Source organism: Kogia breviceps, chromosome 2, assembly GCF_026419965.1.
Source record: "Kogia breviceps isolate mKogBre1 chromosome 2, mKogBre1 haplotype 1, whole genome shotgun sequence".
NCBI classification, from domain to species: Eukaryota; Metazoa; Chordata; class Mammalia; order Artiodactyla; family Physeteridae; genus Kogia; species Kogia breviceps.
The window spans coordinates 132,367,471-132,390,588 of NC_081311.1; the positions used below are offsets into that span (position 1 = coordinate 132,367,471).

The window sequence follows — 23,118 nt, forward strand, 5'->3', positions numbered from 1 at the left end:
TTTCTCTAAGTCTTCCTTCTATCACCAGGCTTCTCCCCTCATCCTTTAATACTTTCTCTTTTGCTAGAGATAGATTACTGTCTCTCTTTGAGGACATGAAACCTGTTTCCTTGAACGGGATTATAAACTCTCTGAGGGTGAGGGCAATACCCCAGTGCTTGGTTTTCTCAATAATATGACCTGACCAGCTCATTCTCAGCTTCTACTCCTCATTCATATGCCAAAATAGAGAAGGTAAGGTCTAACTATCAAATTAAAACCACTGCTTTTGTTAAAACTCTGCTTAAAAAGCTTTAGGCTTATAGTCATAAAAAGATGTCATGAAAATAAATCCAACATATATTAGCTGCGCAGTAAAGAGGTTTCTCTCCATCAAAATACTTACATTCTCACTCCTGAGATATGAACAGTCACCCTCCTAGAACTATTATGCAATTGGAGGTCATATAACTAACCTAGGTGGCTCTTGGTGGGTTTCATATAAAATACAAACCTATATTATCCTTCAACAAACACCAAAATCAGCATCTGTAACAGCATCTCTCTCTCCCTCTCCCTCTCTCTCTCTCTCGTTCTCAGCTCACAATAATATTTGCCTTTTGGATTGCTGTAGTAGTATTTCTACTTCCCAATAATTAATGTAACTAAATTTAGAAAAAAATATAGATGTAAAGGAGAAGAGCTCTCTTAATTCGGAGCAATCCTGTAACAGTATGGGTGACCTCTCACAGTATTATTGCAGACTGCTAGATCAATTATCTTTCCCACTAAGCTCTCAAGGTCTATGTGGTATGTATTTCTAGAGATTCTAAAAATCTCTAAATTTCTAGAGGTTAGTACTATAGAACATTATTCTGGTCCTCAAGTGCAAGGATAAATTTTGTGGCATTTTTACAGAGATTACTATAGACCAAATCTAAGATTGGACTTTGGTCTATAAAAAGGGAAAACAAAACAACAACAAAAAAAGTGCACTAACAGATTGGGCCAGAAAGAAGGAGGCTGTTTTATAAAGGTCAATTTTTAAACCCCTCCTACAGAAGATGATCTATGCAAAATATATCCACAATATATTCCAAAGCATAATGTCACCGGATAAACCTAAGGAGTGGAACATATGGGGGAATATGAAAAAGAAGGTACTAAAGTCTGAAAACAAGCAGGTTGGTAAGCTCATTAGCTTGGGTGGAATTTTAAAATCTTCACGTGAACGAATATATAAATCAAAATATACACATGCACTCACAGTCATGCGCACTGTGTATTCACACATGGCACACTCACCCTGTGTGTTATAATCGTCCACCCTGGAACAGTGACATTCCATTCTCTTTATAAATGTCAAAGCGCCCTCTGCTGGCCAACCTGCAGTACTTGCACTTTCTAGTTTCATAACAAGGAGATCAACAAAGGATGATAAAAGTAATTGGGGGGATTTTCTGTGGAACTCTGCATAAAAGTAAGTTCATTCCAAATACAGTGAATTTTATTATTTCGTTTTGAACCTCATTTGCTTTATTTTTTATTTTATATATGTCATTAATTCCTAAAATAGTATATTAAAAAGGTCAATGTAAAATAACCATTCACTTGTTTTAACAAAGCAACAGTAGCAGACAATTAAAAATGATTGCATAACCAATTTTACTGTAAGCCTATAGAATTAACATAAACCAGAAAACTGTGTATTTTCTATAATTAAAATATTTTTAATAGAAGAAAATGAATGTGGGCATTGTGCCCCTCTGATGTTTTCTAGGGAAGTGTGGTCTACAGAAACACCAAAGTTTTCCAATAATTTCTTGTTAAAAAATGACCAGTGATCTCAGAAAGCAGAATTATTACATCCAGCATTAAAATTCTATGAATAGTCTGAGAACTATTCAAATATCCTTTAGAAATGGTTGTATTAGTGTGGAAAAAGCAAATTTTAAAAAATGGGGTATATCTTAATTATTAACCACTTTTTAATGGGAAGAAGTTGAAAGGAGAAAGGAAGAAGAAATGCCAGCCTCCGATGTGGAGGCATGACAAAATCCCTGTCCAGAACTGCCCACTAGGGAATTCTCATCTATCACCCCAGGCTGAAGGAGTGATTAAAATTGGTTTCTGGGTGGGCCACTATTACTAATACTAGTGTGTCTTACCTGTCAGGTGTGTTAAGGAGTAAAAAAGGCTAAAAACAATATATAAAGAATCTTTGCATTAAAACTATAAATTACATTTGTATCCACAAAGACTATTATGCACTGAAAAACAATATTTTAGAAACTGATCTGGAAATAATTTAAAATTAGAAATAATGCAAGTCACATCTTTTTGCCTATGAAAATTCATATTTATAGAATGTGTGTAGCTTAAGTAATAAGTTTCTTTCAACGCTACCTTGGTAACTGTATTTGAAATCTTAACCCAATGTACTGAAATTCAAAATAAAGATTATATATTGTCAATATCATTAAGATACACACAAAAAATTATGCAAATAAATATTACAGATTATCGAATATTGTCTTATTTATTTTGATTGTTAATCCTGTAAAAAAACGCCAACATAAGCAAAATCCTTCTACAGTTAATTTTGCAACAAAAACTTCGGTCCAAAGAACTACAATAACTTCTTTGGGTTAATGATACTTTACAAGTCATTTACATCGGTAATTCTTCGTTCTGAAGAGCAGCAAGAAAAGAAATGAATAGATTATCATCTATCAAAATGATAGATGTTGATCCACAACATCTATCAGAAGCAGAGGCAAAGGCCTAAAGCAAAAGCACTCCATTTTCATAAATCAGTTACCCTTTCTTACTGCTCTGGAAAGGACCAGAATGCATTGGATGAACCTGTTCCCAAATCCACATGAGAAGTCCAGACACCACAAGAATCTTACAGACTAGAAGATTGTTAAAGTCTGTGAACTGCATGGAGTCCTCAGATTACTATACAGTTTATTGTACTCTCACATGTTCTCAGACTAGTACACATTTTAATAGTCTGTACTTTTCTTTCACAGCACTTACTGTGCAGCTATATAGTGACTACCGTTTGACATGCCCATCATTTGGAAGCTCCACGGAAGCAGAAGCCACGTCTGGTTTGCTCCACCACAATATTTACAGTGCTGAACACTGAACAGTGCATGCCTGGCACATGATAGGAGTTTAATAAGATTCGTTAAATGAAAGAAGTGAAAGGAAGGGAGGGAGGGGACCCCAAGAGGGAAAAACAAACCCCTTTCTGTCCCTTAAGGCCATTATTAAGATCCAGACTTTTTTCACTTGATGCAGCTTTAAGTTTTATATTAAACAGTAAGAAAACAGATTTTTTTAAAAAGGTTTTGTCTTTAATTTTGTCCTTGTTGAGACTCAGAATGCTCCACAGATAAATAAACTACAGGCTGACAAGATGCATTAGGTTGGCAAGCTTGGATGAAAAACCTTCATTTGAGATGCAGGATCAATTCCCAGCCCCCGTTCTGGCTTCAATTCTTTCTAGTGCGAATTTAGAAAATAGCCAGTAACCCACAGACATGTCAGGTAGCCTACCAAGGAAGTTTATTAAAACGCGAAAAACCCACATTCAGGTAGTAGTTTTGGCATTCCTACGCAATCATGGTTTCTGAAAGAAAGCGCAGCTGCTCAAATGAAAAAAAAGAAAAAAAGGTCCTCTAGAATTCAGGTTTAAAAGCTTTGCTATTCTGTACAGTAAACCTTGCTACTTAAAGTGTAGTCCAAGACAAGCAGTAGCAGCATCACCCGGGAGCAAGTGAGAGAGGCAGAATCTCAGGCTCCATACAGAACCTACTGAATCAAAATCTGCATATCAGTAAGACCTCCTCTTCCAGGTGACTCATAAGCACATTAAAGCTTCAGAAGTATTCCACTAAAAAAACAAACACTTTAAACAAGGCTAAATAGCAGGCAAACTTCAAAAATCTTGATACTATTTTATGACAAAAGATCGCTATCCTGTATATTTAGCTAATTCACAAAAACCAGCAAGAAGAATATAAAATACCCTAATAGAAAAACAGGAAATTAGCAACAACGAAAAGAATGAACTTGTAAAAACATTTTTCATTAGAAAAAAATTCAAATTCAAGTAGTAAAATACCAAATTGGCAAAGTTTAAAAATAATATTACCCACTCTTATAGAATAGACTTCAGGGCAGTAAGTACTCTCCTATACTGTTAGAACACATGTAATTTGGTACAAGTTCCTGGAGTGAAATATAACATTAAGTATCAAATGTCTTAAAACTGTAGAAATCATTGATCCAGAAATTTCAATTAGGTAATATGTTTTTAAGAATTAAACTGAGTGGGGTAGGAATGGATTGGGAGTTTGGGGTTAGCAGATGCAAACTATTATATAGAGGATGGATAAACAACAAGGTCCTACTGTGTAGCACAAAGAACTATCATCAATATCCTGTTATAAACCGTAATAGAAAAGAATATGAAAAAGCATGTATATATATAACTGAATTACTTTGCTGTACAGCAGAAATTAATACAACATTGTAAATCAACTATACTTCAATAAAATAAATTTTAAAAATTAAAAATAAATTTAAAAAGAATTAAACTGAGACATAAATATGAAGAGAGTTATGCAGCATTATTCATGATGTAGAAATCTGGAAATATCCTACATGTTCAACAGTTGGTTAATTAATCATAAAGCATCCAATGGATGGAATTATTATTCAATTGTTAAAAACCATGCTGTAGAAGAATATCTAATGAATACAGGAGAAATGCCATTATATATAAACATCCAGGTACGTAAAAAAAACGGGATTCCCAAATGTGAAGAGTAATATATCTTACCGTAAAAGTGTGCATGGCTTTTTCTTTGTAGGTTTCTATGTTTTCCAAATTTCCTGCAATGCAGCTATATTACTTTTCTGAGTCGAAAATAGTATACTTTGTAATAGTGTGATGGAGTCATCTCATACTGCTCATACAGCACAAGAACAATTGTTAAATTTTCTAGAATTTCATGAGCCAGTTGTTAATGTTAAGTGTAGGCAATTTTAAAAATTAAATGATATGGACTTACTAAAAAAATTAAATTAAAACAAAGGTAAGGAATACTTAAAACTCACCATTTTCTAAACATTTTACTAGATTTTACAATCATCAATGATGTTGAGGCTATTCAAGCCTATTGTCTCCGTATAATGGAAATGGCAAATTGTGGTGTGCTAATGCACATCTATTCCTGACTTAGTGTTAGATGACATTATGTGGGCACTTGAAAGTAGCCTTAGTGGGAGTATTTACACCATGAAGATTGGCATATGCTACAAATCAGGGCTTTTTTCTCTTCCCCCGAGAGCCACTTGGTAAACATTTACCAGCGCACCAGACTCCAACCAGACTATTTCTAGTGAAAAATGAATGTGGCCATTTGGGGCACAGAGGGAAGGAGAGAAGGATTCTCCTATTATGAACAAATTAGGGAGGGGAAATAATTAAATTAGTTTGATTCTTCCAGGGCTGTTTCATATCAAAAAGGTGGACATGGTGGATCTAGTACCTACACCAATTAGTTACTGAAATTCAAACCAACTCCTGTTTAGCACCCATTCATCTTCTTTTCTAAAGCCTTGGTTTTGGTCTCTATAACCCAGTTGAACCTCTCTGTGACACACCAGTCTGTAAAAAGGGGAAAACGTAATGGCCTCATTTAATTCTCAGAAATTTGGATGAGTCAAACTAATTCATGGGGACTTCCCTGGTGGTCCAGTGGGTAAAACTCCGTGCTCCCAATGCAGGGGCCTGGGTTCGATCTCTGGCTGGGGAACTAGATCCTGCATGCTGCAACTAAGAGTTCACATGCTGCAACTAAGAAGCCCACATGCCACAACTAAGAAGTCGCATGCCACAACTAAAAGATCCTACATGCCGTAACGAAGATCCCACGTGCCGCAGCTAAGACCCGGTGCAGCCAAAATAGATAAATAAATCTTTTTTAAAAATCCTCCACTAATTCATGTATTTGGAAATACTTTGAAAATCATGAAATGCAGGACTTGCTTATGATATTTACCACATGACAAGGACCATGGATATCTTATAAAATAAAATTAGAACCCAGTGTGTTCATGTTCATAACATATTAATATTGCATTAGTTTTAAAACATTTTTAGACACAAAGAGCAATTATTTTCATTTAATCTCCTCCAGAAATATTATTTTAACACAAATACTCACAAAACCCCAAAGCCCAAAATTCCTCCCTTTGTTTAATAGATCCTAATGTCATCAATGCAGCAACTGATTTTTCCAGAAGTAGTTAATTAGCGCATGTAAAAGTATGTGTGTGTCCCAAGTACCTGAAGCTACAGAAGAATCTGCAAAAGACGGTTCCAATGAATTATTCTCTATGTCCCAGACCTCCAGACTGGGCTGATCTGTGACTAAAAGGAGGGGCTCTTTGACTTCAGGACCATCTTCTGGTAATAAATTCTCAGACTCTGTGAATAAAAGTGTTAGAATGTAAACAATAGTGCCATGCAAGTTTTTATACAGTATACATAACTGTCATTGTTATTTTGAAAACAGAATAGGGGTTCCTAATAGAGAGTAACCTGAATATACTTAAATATTTTGAAATTCTAAACAGAATATAAATTGTATTGCAATGCAAATTTTTATACAATATAAAGAGCTGTTATTTTTATTTTGAAAACCAAGTGGGGTCCCTAGTAGAGATCTGCCTAAATATACTACAATACTTTGACATTTTGTAAGGCTTGGAACATGTTTTTATGTTGTGACAAAGTATTTTCATTTTTAATATGAACACAGTAATTCTTTTGTGATGACTAAATTTTATCTAAAAAGCCAATATAATAAGTATTATGTTAATCATAAGTATGACAATTTCCTATCTGACCATCAACTTTAGGAAGTAAGCCACTTGTTCAGTGATACAAAGTCACACGTAAGGCTAAATTAATGAAAATGCAAACTTGGTGGTAGTTTTTCTTCAGCTTGTGCTCTAGCCTTTTTGTTCTCTCACTGCATGTTCTACACGAGATGTACATATGCTTTAATGTAAGCCTACATTCATGTATTCTGAATTTCTGGAGATTTTTTAGAAATTTCATGAAATATTCTGAATCCTTCTTTTCTCCTTCCCACCATTTCTTCCACCTGACCTTTTATTTCCTTCAGCCAACATGTATTGAGTGTTTTCTTAAGGACTTTTGAAAGAAAGTTACAAAAAAAGGCAAGAGTTTCTGCCCTTCTGAAGTACAATGTGTCAGAGACTGATGCCATAAAGAAAATTTCTTAAAGTATCATTTTCGATTAACCCATCTTAAAGAATAAGGAGAAAATGTGTGCTGTATATGGAGAATTTCCTGAAGAAAACTGTTCTGACTTTGGAGTTTTTCTTTAGACAAGATGATTTTATAATATTTGTAGGTACATATTAAGTATGCTTGGGGTTTATAATAATAATAATCAATTTATTTTGTGCTTTACAAATGTTAAATATTTTAATCCTCAAAATAATCCTGGGTAATCAGTAATATTATTATCACCATTTCACAGAGGAGTAAACTGAGGCACAGAGAGGGCAAGTATCCGGTGAAAGTCACACATCCAGGGACATGAAGGAGCCAGGACTCAGTAAGTGTCAGGATCCAGAGCCCAGCCTCCTGTGTTAGTCAGCACGGGCCAACATGATAAAGTACCATAGACTGAGTGACTTAAGTCACAGAGAAGTATTTTCTCACAGTTCTAGAAATAGGAAGTCCACGGTCAATGTGCCAGCAGGTTGGTGTCTGGTGACAGCATGTTCCTGAGGTTGCAGAATGTCACCTTCTCGCTGTGTACTCACATGGTGGGGAGAGAGAGAGAGAGACAGAGATCTCTCTTCCTCTTCTTGTAAGGCCTCAGTCCTATCAGATTGGGACCCAACCTTTGGATCTCATTTAACCTTAATTACCTCCTAAAGACCTTGCTCCAGATACAGTCACATTGCAGGTTAAGGCTTCAATATATGAATTTGGTGGCAGGGGGGCTCAATTCCATCCACAGCAGCTCCTACCACAGCTAACTTTGAATAATGACAGCTTACTTTGTTCTGGGCATCAAGACCTGCTAGAAAAATGATTAGATTCCCTTCATAATATGTACAGTTTGGCAAACAATATTTAAATTCCTGACTCCCCTGATTGGATTTTCAGGGGAGCACATGAGAAGTGAGCCCTACTTATTTGGAACGAGTTGGTCAGGAGCACCCTGACTGCTGGTAGGGGTAGTGAGGGTGTAAGAGGGGGATTGCATCTCCCATCCAACCTTCAAAAGAAGCTTAGAAATTCCTTTCTACTGGGCTCCGTGTCTTTGTAAGAGCCCACATATCTGGGGCCACATCCATCATCACCCACTTTGGTTGAAAGAAGGAAAAGCCCCAAATGTAAGAGGACCCTGTCAGGAGACCAGGGAGGGTGAAAAGAATGATGGATAATTGCTGCCACTTTTTTCTTTTCAGAAGGCCTTTACCCCTTTTATAAAGTGTTTGGCCTTGGCCAGCCGATATCATGTGCACAGGCTAGGAGAGTTTGGATAAACCAGTCCCCAAGCCATTCTGAAACAGACATGTAAAGACTTAATCATAATACAAAGTTATGGCATATAATAAGGAATGTAAAGAGGAAGGCATGTGAATATTAGATGAGGTATATGATGAGGTGTGTTATTATACAGGTATTACGTGTATATACTTTATCTAGGATTGCTATCATTCAAAGCATTAGAATTTGAAAAATCACATTAGCTTCCAACAAGGCACCTTGTAAAGTGGAACTTAAAAATATCTTAGAAAGAAATATGTTGTACGTAACTTGTTGCTCCGCTCCCCCCCCAACAAAAAAAAGAGAAATACGGTGAGACGTTGTCCATGTCAGGAGAAGCTAGAAGACACTCAGAGTTGATCTTGTAGACTTTTTCCTAAACTAGTACACAACCGTAAAATGGGCAAGTACCCTCTACTTTGGGGGATAGACATAACAAGGTCTTTTGTGATCTGCAAGGCTGCTCTTTCTAATATCCCTCGATACACTGAGGCCAAAATTTCCCAGGGAACAAAAAAATTGAGACTGTAGGCATTTCCCTTTGAAGTTCAAGTCCTAGGGTGTTTGTCATGGATGGAAATGGTCTCACGAGGTCTTGAAAGGGAGCTCATCATGAGAGGGTGTGATCTGCACTGGGGTCCAGCTCATCCTTGAGGTATATAGGAGAAATCTGGCCCCATTATTGTATGTAAGTTTGGCCTGAAGTCCCTTTAGAATTAGCAAACTGGCATTAGAGTTACATTGTGGAAATAATAGCTGGGCCATAATATATAAACGTAAAAGAACCCATAATCTTGATGCTGCAAGCAAGTGGCACCACTGAGCCCACTCCAGAGAACTGAAGCAAAATCAAGGTGCTTCTACTGAGGGGGATTTTTTTAAATACAGTTACACTTTGATGTGGAAATAGAAACAATGACAGTAGAAACTGGGGGACCTGCTAGTGGACAGATCATGGAATTACTGCTTGGCTTTTGAAAGCTGGATTAACCACATTTGGCTGACTAAATCCCCCTCAAATTCCTAGATAATCTCAAAAAGTGGAGCCTCTTGAGCTTTTCACTTTGTGGCCATCTCAAACATATGACACCATACAGCATTTGCTTTGGGCTGAAGCAAGAAGACCTTCCCTAAACATGGATTACACTTCACTCCCCGTGATTCATTTACACACAGGTCCATTAATACTATTTTGTAATTCTTCTGGGCTTTTCAATATTTCATAGTAAAAATATTTGTGTGTGTTTGTGTTTGTCTCTCTCTATATATATACATATACACACACATATGTACACACTGTTGTGTGTATGTGTATATATACATTAGATACATATACACACAGATATATATGTGTATATATATTGTGTGTATTTCTAACCACTGAGCAAAATTAAGCTATTTCATAAATAATACAGCATAAAATCATAATATGCTGTTTACTCTAATAATTTAGTAACTATCTGTTTTTCTTTTGCTTAGGTAACTTAGAAAATTGTTCACTGTGTTTCTTATTCCATTAGGAAGTTTGTTTTATGGGAATGGGGACTTTGTATGTCTCATTTAAATCCATATCCCCAGCACCTAGAGCAGTGTCTGGCACATTGTTTGTACTCATTACATGTTGATTGAATGACTGACTGAATAAAAGACGTGAAGTAAGCTTGAAACGATTATAATCATTTAAATTATATATAATTGTGAATAAATTATACCAATTACAAATTGGTAATCATTCATTACCAATTAAACTTCAATTTGTCTTACATATGATATTTTTAAAAGCACAGGATACATACTCTGTAAAGAAAAATAAGATGGAAGATTATATTAGATTGACAAATGATATATGTGAAAGAGCTCTAAAATGTTATTTTTATTATTATAATTGAATAATATTAAAAGCTCACAGAAAGTAACACTGTGATATGTTAGCAATTACAGACCTCTTATCAAATGTTTAATAAATTCCTTAAAAATTTACATAAATGTCCAGAAGACTATGCAGCAGTTGTAATAACCACTAAAATAATTTTCTTCCAATTTATTTGTCTAGGCAATGTTAAAATTATCTTGATAAAAATCTCAGACAATCACTCTGTTTCCAAAATAAGATGGGAAATGGAAAACTTGTTGGACAAGGAGTCAGCTGCCAATACTCCAGCCCAGCTTGCTGAGTGCTGTGGTCTTTGGAAGGTTCATCTTTTCCCAAGCAGCAGTTTCCTCATTTGTAAAAAGAGGAAAACATACCTCTCAAAATCGCTTGAAATTTTGATTCTAAATACCCTAGTATTTGGCACTGCATCTACAGGCTTCATTAAACTCTCAGTCACTAGGCAAAAAGCAAAAACCCTTCCTTTGCAGGATTAGCAATACCTGCATTGCTTTCATAGCAATCGGTGCCTGTTAACTCCTGGGCAAGCCCATAGTTTCCTGTTTGCCTCAGAACAGTCAGAAATGTAGAAAACCAGTTTTCTTTCTGCACGATCCTTTTCAGTAGCTCTCTTACCCCTGCTTCATTTCCATTATTTTCTGCAGCAGAAACCTGTTTTAAGACAAAAGTAGAATTAAAGAAGTCCAACTATCTTATGAATAAATTTAAACAGGAACTAGTCTTTAGAAAAATTGCGCAATTAAGCACATGTATAAAGGCTCATATTCAAATACTAAAGAAAATAGCAATACCGCTTACAGAAATTTTGGATTCTAGAGGGGAAAAAAATTCCTGGGCCAATCCCCCTTTTAAATATACACTATTTTTTTAAGCTATTGAGATATTCAAAGCTGACACTTAGGAAACAGATGTTTTACCTCCACCATTCTGAATAAGGGGTGCAAAAGAAGGTGTCTTTAATCTCTAGCCATGTTATGTCTATTTGCATCAATTTCTTTCTGTATATCTAGGGCTTGCTATTTCTTTTCAACTCATGGAGTCTATAAATAGGAAATCAAACATTTCTTATCCGACCTCTCTTTCTTCACTATTACCATTATGGAATAAGTAATTACTATCAGAGATTTATATTCTTTAATATTTGTATTATTTATTACTGCTATAACACATTTTTTAAAAATTTGTATTTACTCAATATTATAAGACAAATTTATTTCTATATTCCTTTTTTTAAGTATTGGGCAGAAGCATTTCTATATCCATTCATTACTTTTTTTTTTTTTTTTTTTTTTGCGGTGCGCGGGCCTCTCACTGTTGTGGCTTCTCCCGTTGCGGAGCACAGGCTCCGGACGCGCAGGCTCAGCGGCCATGGCTCACGGGCCCAGCCGCTCCGCGGCATGTGGGATCTTCCCGGACCGGGGCACGAACCTGTGTCCCCTGCATCCGCAGGCGGACTCCCAACCACTGCGCCACCAGGGAAGCCCTAGTAAATCTTTTTAAATGTGAATCATTTGTGTAATCATTATTACAGTGCATCTCCCCAGTTCTTAATACAGCACCAGACATTTGGAGAAAAGATCACATTTAGACCAGAAAGAAATTAGGCAGGACACCATCACCTTGCTGGGCCATTAGTCAAGCCACTTCCTCTCCAGACCTCAGTTTCTACATGTGTAAAATGAAGCAACTGAAATGAAATTACAGCGTTTGTCCGTCCTCGCTGCACGTTAGAATCACCTGAGGAGCTTTAGAAAATACTGATGTCTGAAATCTAGCCCCAGAGATTCTGATTTGTCCATGGGGGGAAACCAGAAATGTTTTTCAAAAGCACCTCTTGATTCTAATCAGCAGCTTAGGTAAGAAGTACTAACTTACATACTCTCAAAGGTCTTTCTCAACATTTGCCCAACTTCTACATGTATAATATGGACTATTCAGCTAGACTAATTGTTTCCTATGAATTTGTGTATTTTCTAGTCCTATAAATATATCCAGTAACCATTTAATTTCAGGAATTCACATTTTTGGAACAATGTCTGGTACAAATTCAGTGTTTATTATTATGATGACTGGGAAAAGCATCTATCTTTACAAACATTTCACCAGCAGACACTACTTAGTACAAGGTTATACCACATGATTTCTACCCAAAGGATATGTTCGTTTCATTAGCTAATAGATAATTATGTTATTATACATGTTTTGCATATATCAACCCAACAACTCTGAAGAAGATGCCGATATTAACCCATTTTACAGATCAGAAATCCAAGGCTCAGAGAAATCCAGTTACCTCCCTAAGGCCACAAAGCTAGTAAATGGCAGAGGTAGAATTAGAACCCAGGCATTGGCTCCAGAGGCTGAATACTGCCTTACTGAGCTATAATTATAGCTGGTAATTGTCTCCAATTTTAAGTTCATTTTCTGACAAGAAGTGGTTAAAATGATTACTTGACTTAATAAAATTTAGGCGATTTCAGTCCATCTCCCCCACAGCATTTCTAAGCAGATTCTTGCTCATTTCCTACTTTTCTCTAATTTTGTTAATTTTCTAATGGAAATTCTTTGTCTTCTCTGATGTTTGTAACATCTCTATTATTATCTGCTAATTTAAGCAGTAGTCTCTAAAGATGCTAAATGAGACTGGTTTGAGCACCTTATTTTAACTCAACCATTTCCATTTTTAATTATCTCAGCCTTTTATCAGCTTTAAACTCATTCCACAGAAGTAGCAATCAGAAAGCATTTCTCTAAAATGAACAAGTGAAACACTGTAATAAATACTTATACTTTAAAACCTAAGCATATTATATCCACTAAATTTTCTTTGACTATTAACCAGTTAGTCGATCTTTACTATAGAATTGTATTTGTCAAGCTTGCTTTGGACTTACTGAGTTCAGGCATTTGAGAATCATTATGCCATTATTTCCTGCAAGTATTTTTATTATTTGAATGTGGAACTACATAATACCTGTGCAATTTTAGCAGGGTCATCAAGATTCTGAATTTTTAAGAAATCTTCCTAGTTTGGGTGCTAGAAAGTACATCAATTCCCTTTAAAGCAATCACACAATGTTTTTTACTTAATCTGTTCTCCTATATATAAGATCCCAATATATACACTTGATTACTGAAATTCTTGGGAAATGAATATTTAGACTTGATCCTGAAATAGGACATTTAATGATTCCCACTCATGTTCCTTCCCCACTGAATGTATTCTCTGAATATGAAGTTAAAAATGTCTATGGATACATTGTTAACTAATTTATAGAGTGTAAAATAAATATGAATTTGTGGGTAATACAGTTCAATGCTTTCATATCCTGAATTCTTTGATCTATGTTTTTTTCTAACAGAAATCAGTAGAGAAACCAAAGATATTTCGTTTAAGCACTGGCTTGCCAACACAATTGTAAAGTTAGATTAAAATGCTTTCTCCACCCTCAGAACAACGGTAGATAGCTATTTAAATATAATGGTGACTTTTTAATATAGCAGAGCTCAACCCTCAGTACCAGTAAATCAGGAAGCAAAACTCTTACGTTAAAAACAAAGAATTTTTAAAGAACAAGTTCCCTCCAAAAGTTAATGTCTTTCTGAATGACTATGTATTGTCACAATGACATAACTAATTTCTTATTTGTACTTTTTGTTGCTAATGAAATCCTTACCCATCTAATTTACCTGACATTACAATGAGCTAAAAGGAGATTAACTCTAATACTCTACTTCATGTAGATGGAACTGGAGGGTTTCTAGCTGGACTGGTGATATTATCTGCAGTTCTATGGTGTAAATGAAGGGTACAGAGGGTCTTCTAGGACTATAGATGTTTGATGCTTTGAACTGGGCAGGGCTGAAACATGCAGCTTACTTAAGCTGTTCAAATTGATATTAAGACACTATGGAGGGGCTTCCCTGGTGACGCAGTGGTTAAGAATCCGCCTGCCAATGCAGGGGACACGGGTTTGAGCCCTGGTCCGGGAAGATCCCACATGCCGCGGACAACTAAGCCCGTGCGCCACAACTACTGAGCCTGCACTCTAGAGTCCGTGAGCCACAACTACTGAGCTTGCGTGCCACAACTACTGAAGCCGGTGTACCTAGAGCCCTTGCTCTGCAACAAAAAGAGAAGCCACTGCAGTGAGATGCCAGCGCACCACAATGAAGAGTAGGCCCCGCCCACAGCAACTAGAGAATGCCTGCACAGCAACAAAGACCCAACACAGCCAAAAATAAATAAATGAATAAATAAATTAATTAATTTTTTTAAAAAACACTATAGAAATGTTTATATGATCCACAGTTCATGGCTGTCTAAGTCATGGATGTGCTACGATGTCACTTAGCATCCTAAATAGAAGCAGGCCAGTACAGAGACACCCCCTTACTGTTAGGGAGCATTCTATTATAATGATCTATAAAGTGATTCTTGTATTTATTGCTGAGTCCTCAGTGTTTGCAATAGTGCCTCACATATACTAGATATTCTTTAATTATTTGTTAGAAGAATGAACACTGATCAACACTGCATTGTAAACTCCATGAAAGCACAGACAGTATTTGTGTTATTCTCCAATCATTTCAGCACTAGCATGGTGTCTGGTGCAAGGTGCCACTCCATAAATTTAAACCGAATGAATGAATAATCAGTCAATTAAATAAATTTCTTTGGGTACCTGCTGGTCACAAAACTAAATCTAGGATCATTGTTTTAGAAGTGCTTATGTAAGAGGGGCAGGGATTGGGAGGTGGAGGTGAGAATCCAAGACCAAGTAGAAAGTGTCAACTGGAAAGCAGGAAAAGCATTAAAATAAAATGTTTTTTAGAAGTTCTGATTTCTTAGTTAAATGTTATTTTAAGGTGTCATAAAAGCAGATTTGGAGATCTTATATTCATCATCCACCCATCCATTCCCCAATGCCTGGCAAGGCAATTCATTACTCCAAGTGTTTCCATTTCTTATTCCAGACAATTCATTGGAAATAAATCCAATCAATCAACACTTAATTAAGCACCAATATTATACTTAGTCCTAACTGGGTTCTGGTTTCATCCTTAGATGAAAAACATTGTTTCTCCCTCAAATCACAGTCTAATCCACGGACTTCAGGAAGCAGATCTCAATTTCAACATGGGGTATTTACCTAAATCCCTGGAACTTTAAATTCACAAGGAAATGTGACCAAATAAATAATAGAAGTCATCATCATAACCAAACAGCTCTTTCTCATTTATAAAGCTTTTTCATAAATACTATTTCTCACTCATGTTCAATAAAATACTGTGAATGAGAGAGGAAATTATTATTATGTCCATTTTCATGGGTACACTTAGGATCAGGAAACAAATAATTTGGTCCAAAGTAACACAAACGGTAAGAAACAGAGATAGATCTCAAATCCAGGTCTTGCCATTCCAAATTCCCATGCTTTCCCCACTACACTTTGCTGTTATACGATAAACATTCCTCAAGGACCCCGTATCAACATGCTGTGGATTCTTCTAAACCTAGTGGTGGCTTTCCATCATCCGCCATTGATTCCTTTTGAGACTGATGGTACCTGTTAAATGACATGTACAAAAACTACTCCAAAGTTTCACACAGACACTATTGCTCCTTTGCAAGCCTCAGATACATAGCTCCTCTAGCTTTCAGGGCCTCCTTTGAAATACGACTCTGAGGGAGAATTTGGGTTGCTTTGGCCTTAACTGCTACCACTACACAAATGTCCCTTTACTCTATATCTTCTTTGTGTCAAATTCCTTGCATTCCTGCTAACTGCTTCCAAGCTTGCCAGAATCAAGAACTTGGATAAAAACTCGCTGGCAGAAATTCAATCCAGGCAAGACAAAAGTGATGCTGATAGGCAGACATATTTAGAGTAAATAAGGAGAAGTGCTGTTTCACTGGCAATCGGGACATCGTACCCACCAAACATAAACAGCTTTGTGGTGTTACTGGACTCTGTTGCTTCTGGACTTCCTAACAGCTACTGTGGCTGGAAATGCCATCTTCCATCTCCAGCTGGCTTGAAGGCTGCATACTGTCTTCCAAATTAAGTTTCTGCCACAGTGATGTACACATTTGTCATATCCAGCTGGACTACTATAATGCGTTCTAGCTGGTTCTCAATACACAAAACTACATAAACGTTACCGACAACACTGTAAAGTAATTTACTAGTTGGGAAAACCAGTCATCAAAATTAGATGCATGCTTGGGTCTTTGGACAGGCCCTATGGCTGTCAAGTGGACAAAGGAGTATTAACTTTAGTCACTAAAGACCAAGTCACATCATAGGCTGATAGGAGTCCTGTGCCCAGAACTTTGTAACAAAGATACAAACAGTTGATGAATTAAAAAGAGAGAAAGAAGGTGTCAAAAATCATAGCATGTTAGACTTTGACCCCCAAAATGGGTTTATTTGCCTACATGCCTTTCAAAATAAGACTTTTGACACACACCCTGAGTAAGACAGATTTAAATAGGTAAGCATTTCTTTCTATACTCCACAGTAAATCCTCACTCACTGAAAAACAATGAACAATAAAACATTAAGTGTAAAGTCACCTGTAAAATTCATCCTGTCAAAATGCCACGTAAAAAATCCACTATTCTTTTATTAATATGGAAAACTGCAACTAGCAACATATTTTTTCAGTTAATTATCTCCAATTTTTGATTCCTAGAGAGTTGAAACTTTGAGTAAAGAAAAAAAACAGTGTGTGTGTCTGTGTGTGTGTACTATGTAGTTTCCCCATTTGGACCAAAATTGAATGGTATAGTGCATAATATAGGCCAGAGATTGGCAAATTTTTTGTTTAAAGCCCAGATAATAAATATTTTAGGCTTTGTGGGCTATAAGTCTCTGTTCAAATGCTCTTAAAGCGCAAGAGCAATCGTAGCATGTAAATGAATGAGCATGGCTGTGTTCCAATAAACTTTCTTTATGAACTGAAAATTTTAAATTTTAAACACCATTCTTAGCTTTGGGGCTGGATTTAGCCCATGGATCATGGTTTGCTGATCCCTGTTCTATGGAACTTTATAAAGTAAGACATAAAATTTCACAATATCAGGAACTAAATCCCTAGCTCTGCTAATGTCTTCCTGGGAGAACTTCGGGAAGTTATTTAAACTGTCTCAGTTTTCTCATCTGTAAAACGGCACAGTTAATAACATAAAAAAACCTCAATAGATCATTGTGAGCATGAACTCTGATAATACATTTTGCAAATGATACTAATTGCAAACAGTAAGTGTTTAATAAATGTTGTCTATTAGCATACATCATTATTCTAGAGTTAGCTCCTCTTTAGTTTATTTCAGTGAAAGAATTAGAAAAATAGCCGTTTTCAAAATTATGTTTTTAAAAGCCTAGATATTCTCTTCTCAAGGAGGGATCCAAATTTACCAAAAAATATCAAAGAACATTTGGAATGGGGAAAATGGAGGAACAACCCCCAGGTGCAATACCTGTATCTGCCTAAAAGTCCAGCTCCATTTGAACTGACACCTACCCGATTTCTGTCTTCAACTGTCAACAGCTCCTCCTCCACACATCTATCCAAGACATCTGTAACCAGAAGCTTGTCCACCAGTGTGGGCTGAAGGAGGTTCAGCAATTGGAGACACTCATCGTGAGCATTCTCAAAGGATGGAGAGGGCAAGTCGGTGAGCTCAGGGTTCACGTAACGGGCGGCTAAGGGGTTGCCTGCTAGCCGGAGGGCGTCCACAAACATCCTAGTCCAGCCGGGGGGCCAGACCCCCTTCTCCAAGGTGTTCAGAAGCAGATCAGCTGCCTGCATGTTCCCAGTGGTGGCGGCCGTCCTCTGAATCTGCTCTTTCACCTCTGCAGGTAGAAAGGTCAGGTAGTCCAATACTGGCTCTACCTGGATGTACATTTTCACTCGGGCCCTGAAACACGAAATGAGATAGCAGAAATTCTTGTCTGCGGAATACCCATCCGACGACATCTTTCCTTCTCAGAGGCGGGAGAAGATTCTCCCCAGTGGACGGACAAGTTGCTGTACTCAGCTCAGCGGATGAGATGTGTGGCCCGCTGCTTTGGAGCGGCAGGGTCTGCAGCGATGCTCCTGACAACGACGGGGTTGCCTACACGACGCCCAGGCGGGCGCGCAGGTAGGCAGGACGCGGCGGCGGCGGGCGCTCGCTGGGGCCGGGGACCGGTGCGCCTCGTCTGAGCACTGGGGTGGAAGCTTCGGGGCCAGCTTTCCGCCAGGCAGTTATATCGTTTGCCTGACTTCGGTTTCTGTTTCGATTCTCTTCTTCAGGACTTCCCACACGGAATCCGCCCGGCGGGGAGTGTCTGGTCTGGGAGGAGCCACCCTTTGGTCGGTTCCGGTATGCACAGCCCTTCGGTCAAGGGCTGTGTGGGGAAAAAGAAAAGGAAAGGGAATTCTCTCTTCCAGCGAGTAAGGCAGCAGCGCTCCAGCAATGCCAGCGGGTATTTCGTCTACCTTGCAGGCTTCGGCCTTAAAATTCAGACTTCTTTCCCAGGGCCGTCTCGCATCACCCCTTGTCAGCTAAGATGTGGAGGGGGTGAAAGCGCGTCACTGGGGGCTTCCCAGCCCAGAGGGGAAGAGAAACTGCTACAGACCCTGATGTCAACAGCAAGGTGTTAGCGTTGACTGGTGAATGCAGGCAGCCCCTGGCCCCGCCTGAGTGGTAAGATTACAGGGAACAGGCAGAGAGATGAAGCTAAGAAGACATCTTTTCAGAGATGTGTTAAGCCCAGAACCCCAGGATGAAGTGACCTCTGTACCCTTTCCAGAACAAACCTGCCCTTCTGTGGGTCCCCAAGAAGTAACTCTTTGGGAATTTGTGGGTGGGTATGCAAAAGAGCAAGTAATGATAAACAATTAACTGTATTGCCTCATGCATAGATAGTAGTATTTATTCGGCTTTTGACCAAGGCCTGGTGACAGACGCTGAAGGCCTTGACCCACCAACTCAGCTTAGGAGGAAGCCAAGACTGAAGGTTTCCCAACTCCCAGTATGTAAGTTCCCCATATTCTTTAATATACAACTTTTCTTTAATAAAACAAAACAAAATCCCCCAACAACTTATTTTTGATGTAGCTGCCATTCTTTTCTTGGATTCAATACAGCAAGTTTTGGCTGAAGCAGCTAGGAACTTAATTAGCAACTAATGTACCAACTTGTAGTAAACATCAACATTTGTCTATGTCATGAGGGAAAAGAAAAGACACCCACACTGAAAAGTGGCAGCTTTGGTTCAGTGCAGAAGCCACATAGATGTGAGTCCTTCACGTTGCTATTCCTTCAGGTGTTCTGCAGCCCTGGGTGACTGTGGGTGGTAGTTTATCGGCTTAATAATGAGAACCTCATGGTCCAGAATTATATGGAGGAGGAAGGGTTCATTTAGGCTATCAAAAGATATATTTAGGAAAAGGAATCTGCTAGCAATGCACATTCAATGAAGTCTGGATAGGCCAGGGAAGCTTGGTGGAGTTTTGGACTGGAGAAGTGAAACACAGAATCTTTGTATTTACCGGAGGCATAGAAAATACCCAGTTGAGTACTTTATAGCTGTCGTCTTATATTATTTTCTAATTATATTATGTAGCTAAGCCTTTTTTCTTCCCCAAGGATTGTAAGCTGCTTGAAGAAAGGACATATTTACTCAGGACCAGTACAATACTCTACAAATAGTAGGCCCTTGCTGATTTTCCCCCTGAATGGGAATTTTATTTGCCTTGACCCAGCAGCTGGCTTAATGTCAAACACACAGTGAAAGTTGTTGAAGTGAAATAGAACCTTGGCCTTGCAGGTGAGCCTGATTTATGCTATTCTTTGCTGTCTCTTCATAAAATATTACCATATCTTTATTTACTTTGGAGAGTTTATCTTGTAGGTAGAAGATAACCACACTAGACATTTCTACAGAAGTATACAAATTATCAATTTTAGTTATGTGTCTACAAAGATATCTGTTAGGGCTATTAAAGTCCCCCTCACCCCCTCAGGTGCTGGCAGGTTTTATTCAGTATGTTAAAGCAAGAACAAACAAACAAACAAACCAAAAAACATTCTGTCCCCTGTTACTCATCCGTCTGTCCTTTAGTTTCAAACATTGGGGAATAAAAAGGGGTTGCCTATTAAATATGGGGAAATAATGACATCTTCTTAACGCCACAGAATTGCTGTCCTGGTGAAAGAGGGTCAAAAGTGGAAGTTTAGGGCTTCCCTGGTGGTGCAGTGGTTGAGATTCCGCCTGCCGATGCAGGGGACACGGGTTCGTGCCCCGGTGCAGGAAGATCCCACATGCCGTGGAGCGGCTGGGCCCGTGAGACATGGCCAGTGAGCCTGCGCGTCAGGAGCCTGTGCTCCGCAACGGAAGAGGCCACAACAGTGAGAGGCCCGCGTACCGCAAAAAAAAAATAAGTGGAAGTTTAAATGTTTGGTATTTAGATTATATCATTTATTCATTCATTCAATCACTTAAAAAATTGTTACTAAGAACCTACTATGTGGGGCTTCCCTGGTGGCACTTAAGAATATACCTGCCAATGCATGGGACATGGGTTCGAGCCCTGGTCCGGGAAGATCCCACATGCCGCAGAGCAACTAAGGCCGTGTGCCACAACTACTGAAGCCTGCACGCCTAGAGCCCGTGCTTCACAGCAAGAGAAGCCACCTCAGTGAGAAGCCCTCGCACTGCAACGAAGAGTAAGTAGCCCCCGCTCACTGCAAATAGGGAAAGCCCGTGCACGGCAACAAAGACCCAAAGCAGCCAAAAAATAAATTAACTATGTAAATCTTTAAAAAAAAAAAAAAAAAAAAAGAAGAAGAACCTACTGTGTGACCAGTGTTGCTCTAGGGGCAGTTTATAAAACTAAACAAAGTTCCTACTTTTATGGGTCTGACATTCTAATGGGAGTGGGAAGACAGAAAATACATAATAACTAGAAAATATACAGTGTGCCAGGTGAGGATAAGTGCTATGAGGACTATGGTAAGATCTAGCTAATAATGCACATTGCAGTTTCACTGGTTGATATTCCATATAGATGCCCTCTCCTGACCCTCACCGTTAGCATCACATAATACCCATCAATAAAAATTATCAATACATATTTACTTTCAGGTAAGAGTCACTTTGCTGGATGAAGATTGAGTGATGAGGACTGATCCTGAGGGAAAATAGAAACCTCTTTTATTTTAGGAATCTACCATAGTCTTGATAGGGCCACTGCTGGAGGAAAGAAGTTGAGGAAAAAGAAAGCCAATCTCTCAAAATGTATCCTTTTTCTTCATCTATATTTTTGCACCATGGTTTAGTTTATTTTCTTCTTTTTGTTTTAATAGGGGTTTCCTCTGTCACATTTCTTCAGATAACTTTTATTATCATCCTCCTTATTGTTTCGAAACATAAGTTTCTGTTTCCTTTCTCCTTTGAGGTAAGAAGTCATACTGAGCTATATCTTTTCCTTTTTTCTAGAGCTGCCTTTTCTTTTTAAATCCAAAAGAAATATTTCAGTCTCCATCAGTTTTAAAAGTCACCTTTTAGCATTTTTGTTTTTAAAATTGTAATTCAGGAAGATACTAGATAACAGATTCTTGCTGTTATCCAACTTACCATTTGAGTTTTCTACAGCTAAGAAATAGTAAAAATCATAACTGCCACTTTTTTGACAAACTAGAACTACAATTTAATGGCCACACATGGCAGTAATGCCTTTTCCAAAGAAAATGACAATAAATTTAATTTGATGAGGAAATGCTTCTAGAATTGTTGCTCTGGTTTTTTCAGTTGTTTACTAAATTGTATCAATAAAGAGCCTATTCTGTGTAATTTACAGTTAGATGCCCTTTGACTAGCAGAATAGAGCTGTGATTAAGCTTAGAGACTGTGAGCTCAGGATATCAGGATTCACATCTCAGCACTGCCTCTTAATTGCTGTGTGATCTTAGGAAAATAACCTGAAATTTCTCAGTTGTAAAATGAGAATGATGATGATACCAGTACTATGTCATAAGGTTGTTGGAAGCACTTAGCACTAATCCTGGAATGTTATACATGCCCTATAGATGACTGCCAGCATTTTTATACAAACGATGAGTAAGAGGTGTTGCTAGCCCTCAACGAATGTACAGTTGATAGAGGAAATAACTTAGTTATACACATAAACATTATATAATAACTAGTCATCTAACTGATACTTACACAGAATCCCTTTTTGCAAGAAACAAAAGCTGATAGGCTGATTTAGCAGAAAAGTTTATTGAAAGGATACCGTTTATATGTAATGCTACTCTCTCACTTCGTCCCAGTTTACCCTTCCCCCTCCCCGTGTCCTCAAGTCCATTCTCAATTAGATAGCTAGTGGGAAGCAGCCGCATAGCACAGGGAGATCAGCTGGGTGCTTTGTGGCCACCTAGAGGGGTGGGATAGGGAGGGTGGGAGGGAGGCGCAAGAGGGAGGGTATATGGGGATATACGTATGCATATAGCTGATTCACTTTGCTGCACAGCAGAAACTAACACAACATTGTAAAGCAAGTATATGCCAATAAAGATGTTAAAAAAAAGGATATTGTTTATATTTCAAAAACAAATAGGTCCAAAATAGAAAAA

General features: G+C 37.9%; 1 protein-coding gene across 3 annotated transcripts in view; it reads right to left on the bottom strand.

The window, feature by feature from the left end:
* IFIH1 (interferon induced with helicase C domain 1) overlaps positions 1-19,830 on the bottom strand; it is a 58,012-nt gene extending 38,182 nt beyond the window's left edge. For all 3 annotated transcript variants that reach the window (XM_067026184.1, XM_067026185.1, XM_059052558.2), the window contains exons 1-3: positions 18,018-19,830; positions 10,970-11,138; positions 6,347-6,487 (exon numbers count right to left, since the gene is read on the bottom strand). In XM_067026184.1, the coding sequence (XP_066882285.1) occupies positions 6,347-6,487; positions 10,970-11,138; positions 18,018-18,473 (766 nt within the window). In that variant the 5' untranslated portion in view covers positions 18,474-19,830. The remainder of the gene's footprint in view (positions 1-6,346; positions 6,488-10,969; positions 11,139-18,017) is intronic.
* Positions 19,831-23,118: the final 3,288 nt, after the last annotated feature.